The 13,144-nt window shown below is 49.0% G+C and overlaps 1 protein-coding gene across 1 annotated transcript in view; it reads right to left on the bottom strand.

Annotated features, from left to right (window-relative positions):
• The window catches only part of LOC142301943 (CD209 antigen-like protein C), a 39,598-nt gene extending 28,779 nt beyond the window's left edge, over nucleotides 1-10,819 (bottom strand). The window contains exons 1-4 of the mRNA XM_075343004.1: nucleotides 10,714-10,819; nucleotides 10,528-10,611; nucleotides 2,431-2,535; nucleotides 153-194 (exon numbers count right to left, since the gene is read on the bottom strand). Coding sequence (XP_075199119.1) covers nucleotides 153-194; nucleotides 2,431-2,535; nucleotides 10,528-10,611; nucleotides 10,714-10,738 — 256 coding nt within the window. The 5' untranslated portion in view covers nucleotides 10,739-10,819. The remainder of the gene's footprint in view (nucleotides 1-152; nucleotides 195-2,430; nucleotides 2,536-10,527; nucleotides 10,612-10,713) is intronic.
• Nucleotides 10,820-13,144: the final 2,325 nt, after the last annotated feature.

Genomic DNA, 13,144 nt, shown 5'->3' with positions numbered 1-13,144 from the left:
TATGGAGTGGCATATGCATTAAACACGAGATGTGCACTGTTCAATTGTTTGTGTCTTACAGTACAGAATCCTTTTGTAAAAATGATCTTACACCTATAGGGTTACAAAGTGAGGTTTATACAGTACTGATTTGTAGCATAAATCTGAGTTACCTTTTAAGTTCATTATCTCCATTTGTTTAACGATCTCTGAATCTGCAGAAACAGAAAAGCTGTTTGATTAAGAGAACTTTTGTACACAACTGTGCACACCACAAAAACCATATACACTGCACACACTGTATACACCAGACACACTGTATATAGCTCACACACTGTATAAATCGCACACATCATATACACCGCACACACTGTATACACCGCACACATTGTATACACTGTATACAATGTACACACTGTACATACTGCACACACCATATACACCGCACATACCTTATAACCCGCATACTGCATATACACCGTACACTCTATATACACTGTACATACCCCACACACAATGTACCCACTGCACACCGTACACACTGCACACAATGTACACACTGCACACACTATATATACCTCACACATTGTACACACCGCACACACCATATATACAGCACACACTGTATACACTGTAGACACCGTATACACTGTACACACCATATACACTGTAGACACCGTATACACTGTACACACCATATACACTGTAGACACCGTATACACTGTACACACCATATACACCGTACACACCATATACACTGTACATACCTCACATACTGTATACACCACACACACTGTCTATATCGCATATACTATATTGTCACGCTCTCCGGGTCCCCTGCCCTGCTCCCCGGCTCACCTGCCATGCTCCCCGGCTTCCCTGCTTCTCTCCCCGGTCTCCAGCCTCCAGTGCCTGCGGTCTCCAGGCGGCCCGGTCCCCGCTCCCGGCGCCCGTCGGCTACACAGCTCCAGCCCGGCTCCCCTGCTTCCTGCTCACCGCTCCCTGCCCTGGCTTCTGGCACCCGGGCCGCGTGCATGCGCATTAGGGCGCGCGCGCGGTCACTGACCCTTTCTTAAAGGGCCAGCGTCCACTGACAGGAAATTGAGCACACAGGTACAGGGTATAAAGGGGTTTAGTGTCCAAGTGGGCGGGGCCTGTTCTTCGTGTTTCCCAAGCTAGGAGTCATGTCTCCTTGTCCCTGTGATATACTCACCTCTCTCTCTTCTAGAGCCGATCCTGCCTCGCTATCCGGTTCTGCTGATTCCCGAACGCTGACTATCTGCCATCCTGTCAGTCCGTACCATCCCGGATCCCTGTGGTGACCCGTCCTCACGATCCATCGGTTCCGGACTCCGCCTGACAACATCTCGGCCTCCGAACCTGAGCTCCGTCACCCGGACTACCATCAGTGACTCCGTGGTCCCAGGGACTTTTGCATTCTACTCTTGTACACGGACTGTCCTGCTACCCGTAGTGCTCCGGCTACCGGACCCCTTGCCTTCATCAAGGAGCTCGGCCCAGTGGATCCACCTCCTGGGTCTGCCCGTCCACCTGGCCCTAACATATATGCACAGTACACACCATATATACTGTACACAACATACACATTGTACATACAGCACACAATATACACACTGCACATACTTTACACTGCATATACCATAAAGAGCACACAAACCATATACACTGTACAGACCAAACACACTGTACACACCTTATACGCTATACACACACCACACACTGTACATTTGGCAGAGATCACCTTACAATATAGTTCCTTTACTCAATCAGGTTACTTGGGCAGAGATTAAGCTGCAGCAGGGAGGAGTTAAGCCTGCTTTACACCAGGCAATCTATCGTGCGATAGATCGTCGGGGTCACGGTTTTTGTGACGCACATCCGGCATCGCTGGCGATGCCGGCCTGTGTGACACCTCCTAGCGACGCAGTATCGCTCACAAATCGTGAGTCGGGTACTGCTCGTTAGGTTCCATAATATCGTTTACTTTAGTCGCCCATCGTTTCCGTGGTAGCACACGTCGCTCCGTGTGACACCACGGGAACGATGAGCAGCTCACCTGCCTCCCGCGGCCGCCGCCGTCTCTATGTGGAAGGAAGGAGGTGGGTGGGATGTTTACGTCCCGCTCATCTCCGCCCCTCCGCTTCTATTGGCCGGCGCCCGTGTGACGTCGCTGTGACGCCGAACGTCCCTCCCACTCCAGGAAGTGGACGTTCGCCGCCCACAGCGAGGTCGTACGAGAGGTAAGTATGTGTGACGGGGTTTAGTAACTTTGTGCGACACGGGCAGCGATTTGCCCATGACGCAAAAAGGACGGGGGCGGGTATGATCGATTGTGAAATCGCACAATCGGTCGTACCGTGTAAAGCAGGCTTAACACTGAGGAGCTGTTAATCACGTCATGTCCATGTGAAACCATTTTCTTATACTTACTGAATGCACATACAAAGATTATCAGGATTATACCGATCAGCAAGATTAAGGCAAGGAGAGCTATTCTGGATACTAATGACTTTCTGTTCCCAAAACAGGATTCAGCTGGAAAAGAAGAAAAATTGCAAATGTATGATCATGTTATTAATTTCTTTGACCATAAATTGCATGGGTTACAATAATGTACACAAAACTAACGAAGTTTACAAGATCCCACAGGTCCACCAGGTGTAGGAGGCCTAGGTTTTCTTGCTCCTGTCCCTCAAGACATCGATGTCTTGCATTGTGATGTAGAGTGTGATAAGCAGTTATGTGAGGTAATGCATAGTAATGTATTAATTAGGTGTAGTGTAATATATAGATGTAGCAGTGCTTGTATGTGTAAGGTGTTGCAATGTAGGATGCAGAATAGAAGCTGCCTAGGAATGTTATGTAGGATACAAGTCATTCTATAAGATAGAATGTTTACTAAGAAAGATTTGCCCAATAACAGCATGACTGCAGGGGCACAAATAGCTAAGTCGGGGACTAACCCACAAGGGGCTCGGTTAATACTTAGGGTGAAAGACTGGTTTTACTTTCACGAGATAGGGAACAGCTAGTGACTAGTACAGATGTGCAAGTCAAATTGGTGCTAAAGTCCGCATCTAGTGGGTGACTTGTGGCAAATACAACATTAAAGACCGGAGTGAGACAGCGAGATCTGAGGAAACGGTAAAGTATACGGAAGGTGCATGAGATCCAGAGTGAAGGTCATCATCGAAGTCTAGTACTAGCCAAAAAAGGAGTAACCCCTGTAGAGAAGGGTCTGGAGACGGACACTAAAGCTGGTGTCACACATAACGACAACGACAACGACATCGCTGTTACGTCACCATTTTCTGTGACGTAACAGCGACCTTGTAAGTCGCTGATATGATCGCTTCTTAGCTGTCAAACACAGCGATGCAGCAGCGATCATAACGTCGCTACATGTGCAGAGAGCAGGGAGCCGCGCACACTGCTTAGCGCTGGCTCCTTGCTCTCCTAGCTACAGTACACATCAGGTTAATTAACCCGATGTGTACTGCAGCTACATGTGCACAGAGCAGGAGCCAGCACTAGCAGCAAGAGCGGCGGAGGCTGGTAACGAAGGTAAATATCGGGTAACCAGGGAAAGGTCTTCCCTTGGTTACCCGATGTTTACAGTGGTTACAGCTTTCCGCAGCTGCCAGACGCTGGCTCCTGCTCGCTTCATTTCGTCGCTCTCTCGCTGTCACACACAGCGATCTGTGCGTCACAGCGGGAGAGCGACGACGAAAAAATGAAGCAGGACATTCAGCAACGACCTCACAGCAGGGGCCAGCTCGTTGCTGGATGTCACACACTGCGACAGTGATGGGACGTCGCTGCCACGTCACAGAAAATGGTGACGTAGCAGCGACGTCGTTGTCGTCGTCGCTGTGTGTGACACCACCTTAAGTGTGACACCCTGGCAAAACCATGGAGTCACAGATACATCTAATCCTCCTTGGTAATTTGATCCCACACTGGTACAATTCTACAGACACACCCCTCCCCCCAGTGTAAGAGCTAAACTGAGCAGCAGGGGAGGGGCTGGTGCAGAGTGTGAGAGGAGAGAGAGCAGAGCAGACTGGGGTGTGGAAGCTCCCGGCTGCTATGGAGTGTGGAAGCGAGCTCCAGGATTGCTGGAAGGAGTAGAGCGGTGGGAAGGAGCCAAGGTGGCCAGGGCAGGGTAGTGGCCCGCCGGCATAGTAATCAGGCTCCGGATCGTCGCTGGGGAGTGGACCCCCGTCCAAGTCGAGGAGTTGAGGCTTCCTATAGTAGTGGACAGAGAGAGAAAGGGCCCTGCTGTACTGGGTGTGGGATCCAAACACCCTCCGTACCAAAGGCTACGGACACCGGCAATTTCTGGTTAATTCCTGACTCTGTGTGAGTTTTCTTGCAAAGCAAAATCTGAGTAAGAACTTCCCCCGGTCCAACCGGGCACGCAGCTCTCAGACGGCCGCCCATCTCCCTGCACTACAAAGCCCAACGGGTCCCGGGGCAACCATCCCTACCCACAGAGGGGTTAACATCTCGCTGCATCACCATCGGCCCCCGGGTACCCCCCATAACTGCAGCAGTGCCAACAATAAGGGGGGGGGGAAATACCGGAAAAGGGAGGGAACCACCCATCTTGTCATATCCAATATCCTTCATAAAGTAGATACAAGCAGTTTGACACGACAGGGGTCAGGAATTGTGCTATTGGCCCGGTCTCCCCTTATGTCCAATTTGATCTGCTTCTGCCTTGGATGATTTATGCTCCGGTGGTGTCAGATCTCCTCAGGAGAAGAACTGGGTGAGATCTATCCATTATTTTGTCACTTTGTTATGCACTGCACTGCACTTTATTATACAATGTGCCCTCCCATGCAATATCCACCTCCTTCTTGGTTATGGGTCCCCAACTACGTGGTGTTGCCTACATCAGCTAATCAAAATCCTAGATACACTCTGCACCACACCCACCAGACACACCAGTGGACAGCCTGAGTGGAATAGGGTCGCCCACTTGGGGGCTTGGTGAGGGTAGGTCAGGAGTGTCAGGAGTGTCAGTCGAGAGTTAAAGTTTAGAAGTAAAGGAGAGAGGAGATCAGGAGCTGGGCTCCTAGGAAGTCATCTAGGTAGCAGACGGTGGTCTGGGCCTAAAGGGAACTGGACCCCGGTCACAGGGGATTGTGGCAAGGGGCACGGAACTGTCGAGGAGGACAGCCGGCGGCCTTTCACCATCACTGGTCTGGGACCAGGGCACGACGGGGTACATGGACTCTAGGTCAGGGAGTAGCTTCAGGCAACCTGACAATTTACCCGACGAGAACGGAGCCTTCAAGATACGCTCTCCACCCGCTCCAAAATCAAGGTACTAGCGCAACGAGGGGGATAGGACTTTCTACTCAAACGGTCCAGAAAATAACAAGCGTGAACCCTGAGAGCAAGCTCCCACACTTAGCCATAGTGGGGAGAGGGACCTGACTAGTTCCATACTACTATGGCTGCTGGCACGGTGCGGCACACTGTCCCATGGGTGGAGTAGAATGACTTTAACATATGGTAATGTGGTGTTAGGCTGGAAGGAGATAGAAGGACAGGAGCTATCAGAGAAAGTAACGTCTGAGGAGATGAGAAGGAAGTGTCTCCAATGGTGTCTTGTACTTTGGAAACTGTGCTTAAAGGGTTGTTCCCATCTCCAAGATCCTATCCCAATATATAGTAGGTGTAATAATAATAATATTAGCAAATATCTCCAATTAGAAAAGGAGTATAGTTCTTCTGATTCTTTATGTCGCTTACCTCATGTTCAGGGCATTGCAGGACCTTAGGCATCCATGGTTATGACCACCAGCAACTAACTAACTGTCACTATATGCGTGGTAACAACCATGGATATCTAAGGTCCTGCAATGCCCTAAACATGAGGTAAGTGACATAGTGAATCAGGAGAACTATACTACATTTCTAATTGGAGGTATCTGCTAATATTATTGTGACACCCAGTCAAAACCAGGTAATCACACAGATTAGACCCCCGCATAACACCTCTCCCACACAGGGTTAAATCAGCCGACAAAATCCTAGTTACCCCCTCAGGGAAGGACAGACACACCAGTGGGCGGGACCAGACAGAAGGAAAACGCCCACCTAGGGGTCTGGAGTAGAGATGAGCGATGTTCGAGGCTCGAGGTTCGGCAAATTCATGTTCGAGTGATTTTGGGGGGTGTTCGAGATGTTCGACGAACTCAAGCTTTTTGCTAAAAGCTCGACAGTTCAAGTTACGTTCGAGAACAGTTTGAGCACCACAAATGTGGCTTTTCACAGTAAGGCTATGTGCACACGTTGCTGTCTGCATGCGTCCTGCGTCCCCAGCACAATCCCTCTCTCTTTCCTACTCACCGATCACGCGCATCTAGCTGCACGGCTGTCACAAATCTCCAGCGGCATTTCCTCTTTTGAAAATGACTGCCACTTCATTATTCAATTAGTTATTCCGTGCTTTCCCCACCCACCGGCGCCCATGATTGGTTGCAGTCAGACACGCCCCTACGATGAGTGACAGCTGTCTCACTGCAACCAATCACAGCCGCCGGTGGGCGGCTCTATATCGTGCAGTAAAATAAATAAATAAATAATAATAATAATAATAATAAAAAAAATGCGGTTCCCCCATATTTGATATCGGACAGGATAAAGCCGCACGGCTGGAGGCTGGCATTGTCAGGATGGAGAGCACCACATTATCGGGAGCCCACCACCCTAATAATATCACCCAGCAGCCGCCCGGAATTGCCGCATCCATTAGATGGAGCAGTCCCGGGACTCCACCCAGCTCATCCAGAATTGCCCTGGTGCGGTGGCAATCGGGGTAATAATGAGTTAATCATGCCAGGCGTCTCCCTGAGATACCTTCCATGATTAAACTGCAAGTGAAAGTAAATAAACACACACAACGAAAAATCCTTTATTTGGAATAAAAGACAAAAACACCTCAATTACCTCTTTATTAATCCCAAAACAACAATCCAGGTCCGAAGTAATCCACACGACACTGTCAGCTCTGCTACATGAAGATGACAGGGATCTGTGTCCTCTCCACGTAGCACCTGAAGTGAGCCGCGCTGTAATCTGAGACTTCAGTCTGCAATGCAGAAGTCAAGATTACCAAATCTGCCTATATTTTTCATTAGAGCTAGTAGCTCAATGGTTAGAGTGTTCGACTCAGGAACATTAGGTTACGAGTTCTAGTCCCGGTAAAAAATTTAATTAATTTTAAATTAGAATTATTTATTTATAATTATAATTTAATTTAATTATGCACTGAGGGGAGGAGCTGGACATCAGCTGTGAGCTGAAATCGGAGCAGTTCACGGAATGAGGCTGCATTGCTCGCTCTCTCTCTCTCTTTGTCTCTCTCTTTTTCTCTCTTTTTCTTAGTCTCTCTTTTTCTCTTTTTCTCTCTCTCTCTCTCCTCTCTCTCTTCTCTCTCTCCTATCTCTTTTCTCTCTTTCCTCTCTCTCTCCTCTCTCTCTATCTCTGTCTCTCAGTTTCTCTCTCTCAGTCTCTCTCTCTCTCAGTCTCTCTCTCTCCCTCTTTGTCTCTCTCAGTCTCAGTCTCTCTCTCTTTCTGTCTCTATTTTTCTCTCTCTCTTTTTCTCAGTCTCTCTCTTTTTCCCTCTCTCTCCTCTCTCTTTTCTCTCTCTCCTCTCTCTCTTTCTCTCTCTCTCTTTGTCTCTCTCAGTCTCAGTCTCTCTCTTTCTGTCTCTATTTTTCTCTCTCTTTTTCTCAGTCTCTCTCTTTTTCCCTCTCTCTCTGTCCTCTCTCCTCTTTCTCTTCTCTCTCTGTCTATCTCTCTCCTCCCTCTCTTTTCTCTCTCTCTCCTCTCTCTTCTCTCTCCTCTCTCTCTTCTCTCTCTTTCTCCCTCTCTCTCTTTTATCTCTCTTTTCTCTCTCTCTTCTTCTCTCTCTCAGACCTGGCGATGATCAGCTGATGTGGTCACCTGACGGAATCAGCTGGCACTATAAGTCGAGCGGTGAGGCCGGCTTTTTACCGCCCGGCTAAACTCAGCTGATGCTGTCGGACAGGAGTCTGCACAGAAGTGTGTAGTTTTTTTTTGCACTGATGCATCATCTGATTGTATAAAAGCTGTTTATACAATCAGCTGCTGTGTCATATGATTGAGGCCCTTGAACCTGACACATCATCTGATCGCTTTGCCTTCCAGCAAACCGATCAGATGATATTGGATCCGGATTGGACTGCGTGGGACCCTTGACCCAGGATTACTGTGGAGGGGGGTTCTTTGTTTCAATAAAGATGGAGTCACTAATTGTGTTGTGTTTTATTTCTAATAAAAATATTTTTCTGTGTGTTGTGTTTTTTTTTATCTGTACTAGAAATTCATGGTGGCCATGTCTAATATTGGTATGACACCATGAATTTCGGGCTTAGGGCCAGTTGATAATATACAGCTAGCCCTAACCCCATTATTACCCAGCGAGCCACCCGTCACCAGGGCAGCTGGAAGAGTTGGATACAGCGCCAGAAGATGGCGCTTCTATAGTACCGGGAGGACGCAGCGATTATCGGAAGGAAAAGCGGCGGGAGACAGAGTGCAGGACGTGTCGCGGGGACCTGTAAGTGTAATGGCAATGTTTATTAACTGTATGTGTACATTTATAATGTGTTTTTATGTGTTTGTGTTTGCCTCCCATTGTTTTCAATGGGGTTTGAGAGGTTTGTCGAATGGTTCATCGAACCGAACTCGAACAGGGTCTTCGTTCGATGAACCGAACCGAACTTGAGCCTTCAGAGGCTCGCTCATCTCTAGTCTGGAGAGCCCGGGGCGGGAAAACAGGCAGAGAAAAGTTTAGGAGTGTAAGTTGACAGGCGTCGGGGTTGGAACCCCGGCGTACTGGCTAGGTGGCAGATAGTTGTCAGTGCCAGCAGGAGACGGGAAGACGGCTCCCGGAGATCCGAGGTGGACCGGGGCAGGGTTGTAACCCACCGGTGCCAACACAGGAGAACCGACCCGGAAACCGTGCATAAAAGGGAGTACTTGGACCCTAAAGCCAGGACCGACACCAACGGCCTAGCTAATTAACCAATTTAGGGCAGGATTTTAGGTCATGTCCCAATCTAAGTCCCGAAAAGTAGACAACCACCCACCGAGAGAGATAGGGCATCCGCCAGGGCCCGGTAGACCCAGGGGTCAGCGTCAGACGGGCACGGCTCCCAACCAAAGGACCGGGAGCGGACTCCCGCGTTACACACCGGGAAGTCCATCACAGAAAACACAAAGTGCAAAGAGGAAAGGGGCATTGACCACCGGCCCGGGTGTGGGACGAGAAATACACTCCTGGCCGCGGCCACCATCACCTTGTTTTACCAAAGGACTTGTGTGATTTATTCAACCGTGAGTAACATCCCCAGCCTGACCGGGTGCGCCGGCCCCTGCCGTTACCATCCCCTGCACAGAGACCTTGGGCCCCGGGGCATCCATCCCTGCCCACGGAGGGGTTAACATCCAGCTGCCAGCCCATCGCCCCCGGAAGTCCCACAACAGCAGCGGTGGTGCTACACCTCACCACATACCATGGGTGGCGTCACAGACAGTTCTCAACAACATCCGTACAAATACGTCCCACTTTTATTCGAAGTGTCTGCGCGACCCCCGGGTCCGGTAGAGTCCAGAGTCCGTCGAGCCTTTCTGCAGATCCGGATCCAGGCAGTATGGCTGCTGGCACAGGGGCGGCACATTATTATTACTACATATTGCAATAGAAATGGATCTCGAAGATTGGAATACCCATTTAAGTTACGTGCCCACAGTCTCACCTTTAGAGTTGTGTTGGACGAACTGTTGAAGCTGTTCAGTAAAGAACTGTTTATTAAGAACTGTTGGCCTCTGTTACTGTCTTCACTGTGGATTGGTCCTGGTTCGTCAGAAGCAATAATGACGAGCGGCCTGCAAGAAGGTGTGACCTGCACCACACAAGTCCACGCACCAAGCAAGGACCACAACTGGGGCAAACAAGAACTGTGCCTCGCCTGCGTTTGCCCCCTCCCCCATGCAATGCACCCTCACACAGGGATCCCCAGCCAAAAATAAATTAGTAAATAATAAAGACGTGCAACACCCCAATCTGACTTTCCTGGATTTATTTTCTCCTATAAAACAACAACAATTTCTAGTCTTCTTGTCCATTAAAGATTTAGCCACTTACTGTACCACTAGCCACCAGGACTGCACCATTGTACCTTCCAGAGTCTATACTAGGACCATGGGATACTGGATATCATCATGTACAGAATAATAGAATAATGACTATACCACTGACCAACCACGGACCATAGGCTAAACATCAATCAAATAGTATACATTAGCAAGCATACATCTAAATGAGTGAGAAAGAGAAACATGCAAAGGCTTCAAATACAGCCAATATGATTATATATATATATATATATATATATATATATATATATATATATATGTCTATGTATCTCCCTATGATAGATAGATAGATAGATAGATAGATAGATAGATATTATACTTTACATTTACTCCTTGAAGAGGATCCATGATTCACTACTGTCTTAATTACATCCACATTAACAAAACCTTTGTCCTTTTCCGAATGTCCTGTTGAAGGAACCACAATTGAGATTAGGAATTCAGGTTCTTCCTCCTGGCACTACGTATTCCTCCTTTCTCCCCATCCTAGTTGTATTGTTTCCCTCTTACCAGTGCCATCACTTTTCCCGTTCATTTTCTTTTCTTCTCCTCCGTGATCTTCCACCTGTAATAGTCTGGTCTGTCATGAATCTTATTATTTTATATTGTACACCCTCCACCCTCTCAGCCTTTCCAGGGTGTAAGATTGGGAAACATACCAGGGAGGTGACAGCAGAGAAAGTGATTTTTATAAATATAGAATTAAACGCTCCACACCCTAATCAGTCTATCATTAGAGGTTATGTACATGACTCGCCCACCCCAGGGCTGTGGGACACCCGGTGCCGGGCCGGACTAGTCCGGAGGTAGTCAGTGGTGGCTGGGCCCGGCTCTGTGGCCCTGGTGGGTGTCAGTAGAATATGTGGCTTGAATTAAAGTTTGTGTTCGTGACGCCACCTGTGGTCTGCGGCTATTAAGCTGCCGCTGCTGTGTGAGGCCTCCGGGGTGATGTTATGGCAGCAATGGTGGTACTGCTCCCCACAGGTGGAGCGGAACCCCGGGAACTCTGTTAGTGCTCGTGAAAGTCTATGGTGTTGTGTGGCTAACACGGTGCAGGGCCGACAGGCAATGAAAGAACCAGGCACAAACAACAGTCTGTTTACCTTTTCCTCTTTTACTTTGGGAACAGTCCAGTCCTGGGAGACCATTACAGGTGGTGATGGGGATCCGGTCGGCCTGGAAGTACTTGGGGTGATCTTTCTGGCCAGCTGAGTATGAGGCCTACTCCTGTGCTTTTCTTTGTTATGATAGGACCCTGCTTCTCTGAATCCAGCAATGGCCCTCTTTGCTGCTGGGACTGATGGTACGTCCCTTTCCCTCTGTAGTAGGTTGCGCAGGCCCTCTCCGGTGCTTCTCTGCTGGAGTCCACACCAGGCCCTGATGCTGCAGCTGTACCTTTGGGCTGTTTATGGGCCAGGTGCTTGCAGCTCTCCTGCCCTTCGAATTCGGGTACCAGGGAGTATTTTAAGCCCTGGTGGCCACAGACTCCGATGTCCGAGTGTGAAGATGTAATTTACCCTCTCACTGTATATGCTGTGATACTATGTCATGATATGTATATTTCCCTGGTTATATTAGTTGTAATTCATGTATTTTCTTGGGGGAGCTACTGGTCTCAATGTGTCTCTCTCATACAATTGTAGTCTTGGCATCTAATGTGATTATGTAAATAGCCTGTCCTCTTCTTTCCAGAGTTGTGTATCTAATCTGTAATTGCATTGGCCAGTGAAGGAATAGTCATTGTTCTTTACAGCAGGGGATCCCTTCATCTACTGTGGCTGGCAGACATATTGGAGCCCTGTGATGGACCAAACCATTGATGATAGGATGTGTGACCCCTACCCCCTGAACAAACATGGTGGGCTGGTCAAGCAGCACAGACAATGCATTTCCCTTTTTGTAACTTCAGAGTGAGCTGAAACTTGAAGAGAGCAGGAGCCCCAGCCTGGGTGGCTGTGGACACGGACGGAGCTAGGCCTGTGTGGCGGCCCGTGGGATTGTGTGGAACTCTTTGGACTACTGTAAGGACGATTGCTTTGTTATCCGGTCCGAGGATTGTCGGGAAGGGCCCCCAAATCTGTTTTATGTGGACTAATCGCGTGCTGTTCCTGTATTCCTGTTAGTAAACCTGTTGGATCATCCTCGGCCTGTTGTCTCTCTTTGCTCTGATGTACACCCCGTCACAAACTGGTGGCAGCGGCGGGATCAGAGCAGAAGAAATGGAGGACAGCAGCCAATCGACGTCTGAAACCAGAACCTCAGGATACAGGAACTGGACTGTGGCGAGTCTACAAACAAAGGCCCGTGAATTAGGTGTCGGCTACAAAGGACTCTCTAAGGAGCAACTAATTGAGGCATTGGAACACGCTTGCCTGCAAGATGGCACCGAGGAACAATTTCCACAGCAAGGGGAGCAAAGACGGGAGCCGGAGGTGAATACCCAAAAAAGTCAATGGGTTGTGTGGTACAAGGAGGAGATGGCACTGCTTGGAGATGAGGCCACCATAGAAGATAAGAGGGAGGCCATGCGTGGAGCTAAAGAGAAGGAGCGCAGGATGGAGGAGATGGCATTGCTGGATAAGCAGCTCGCTGTGGAAGCCGCGAGAGGTTCCAGACAGACTGTAACCCCAGCACCCATCATGAGGGAACTTCCCAGAGTGTCCCGCAAAGACTTCAAGCAGTTTAATGAGGCTGCTGGTGACATTGAGGGCTTCTTACAGGACTTTGAGCATCAGTGTCGATTAATGGAAGTCCCGGACAGGGAGCGTGTCCGGCATCTGGTTGGGCTCCTAGAGGGGGGAGCTGCTGAAGCCTATAGAGCTATGGACCCTCGGTGGAACTGTGAGTATGCAGATATTAAACAGACTATTCTAGAACATTATGCTGTGACCCCAGACACTTACAGGACTCAGTTCCGTGCTTTAGCCTGTGATGGGGAAGT

The sequence above is a fragment of the Anomaloglossus baeobatrachus genome, chromosome 4 (assembly GCF_048569485.1).
Source record: "Anomaloglossus baeobatrachus isolate aAnoBae1 chromosome 4, aAnoBae1.hap1, whole genome shotgun sequence".
Classification (NCBI taxonomy): Eukaryota; Metazoa; Chordata; class Amphibia; order Anura; family Aromobatidae; genus Anomaloglossus; species Anomaloglossus baeobatrachus.
Note: the sequence above shows the minus strand (reverse complement) of the source record. Positions and strands in the feature narration are given on the sequence as shown.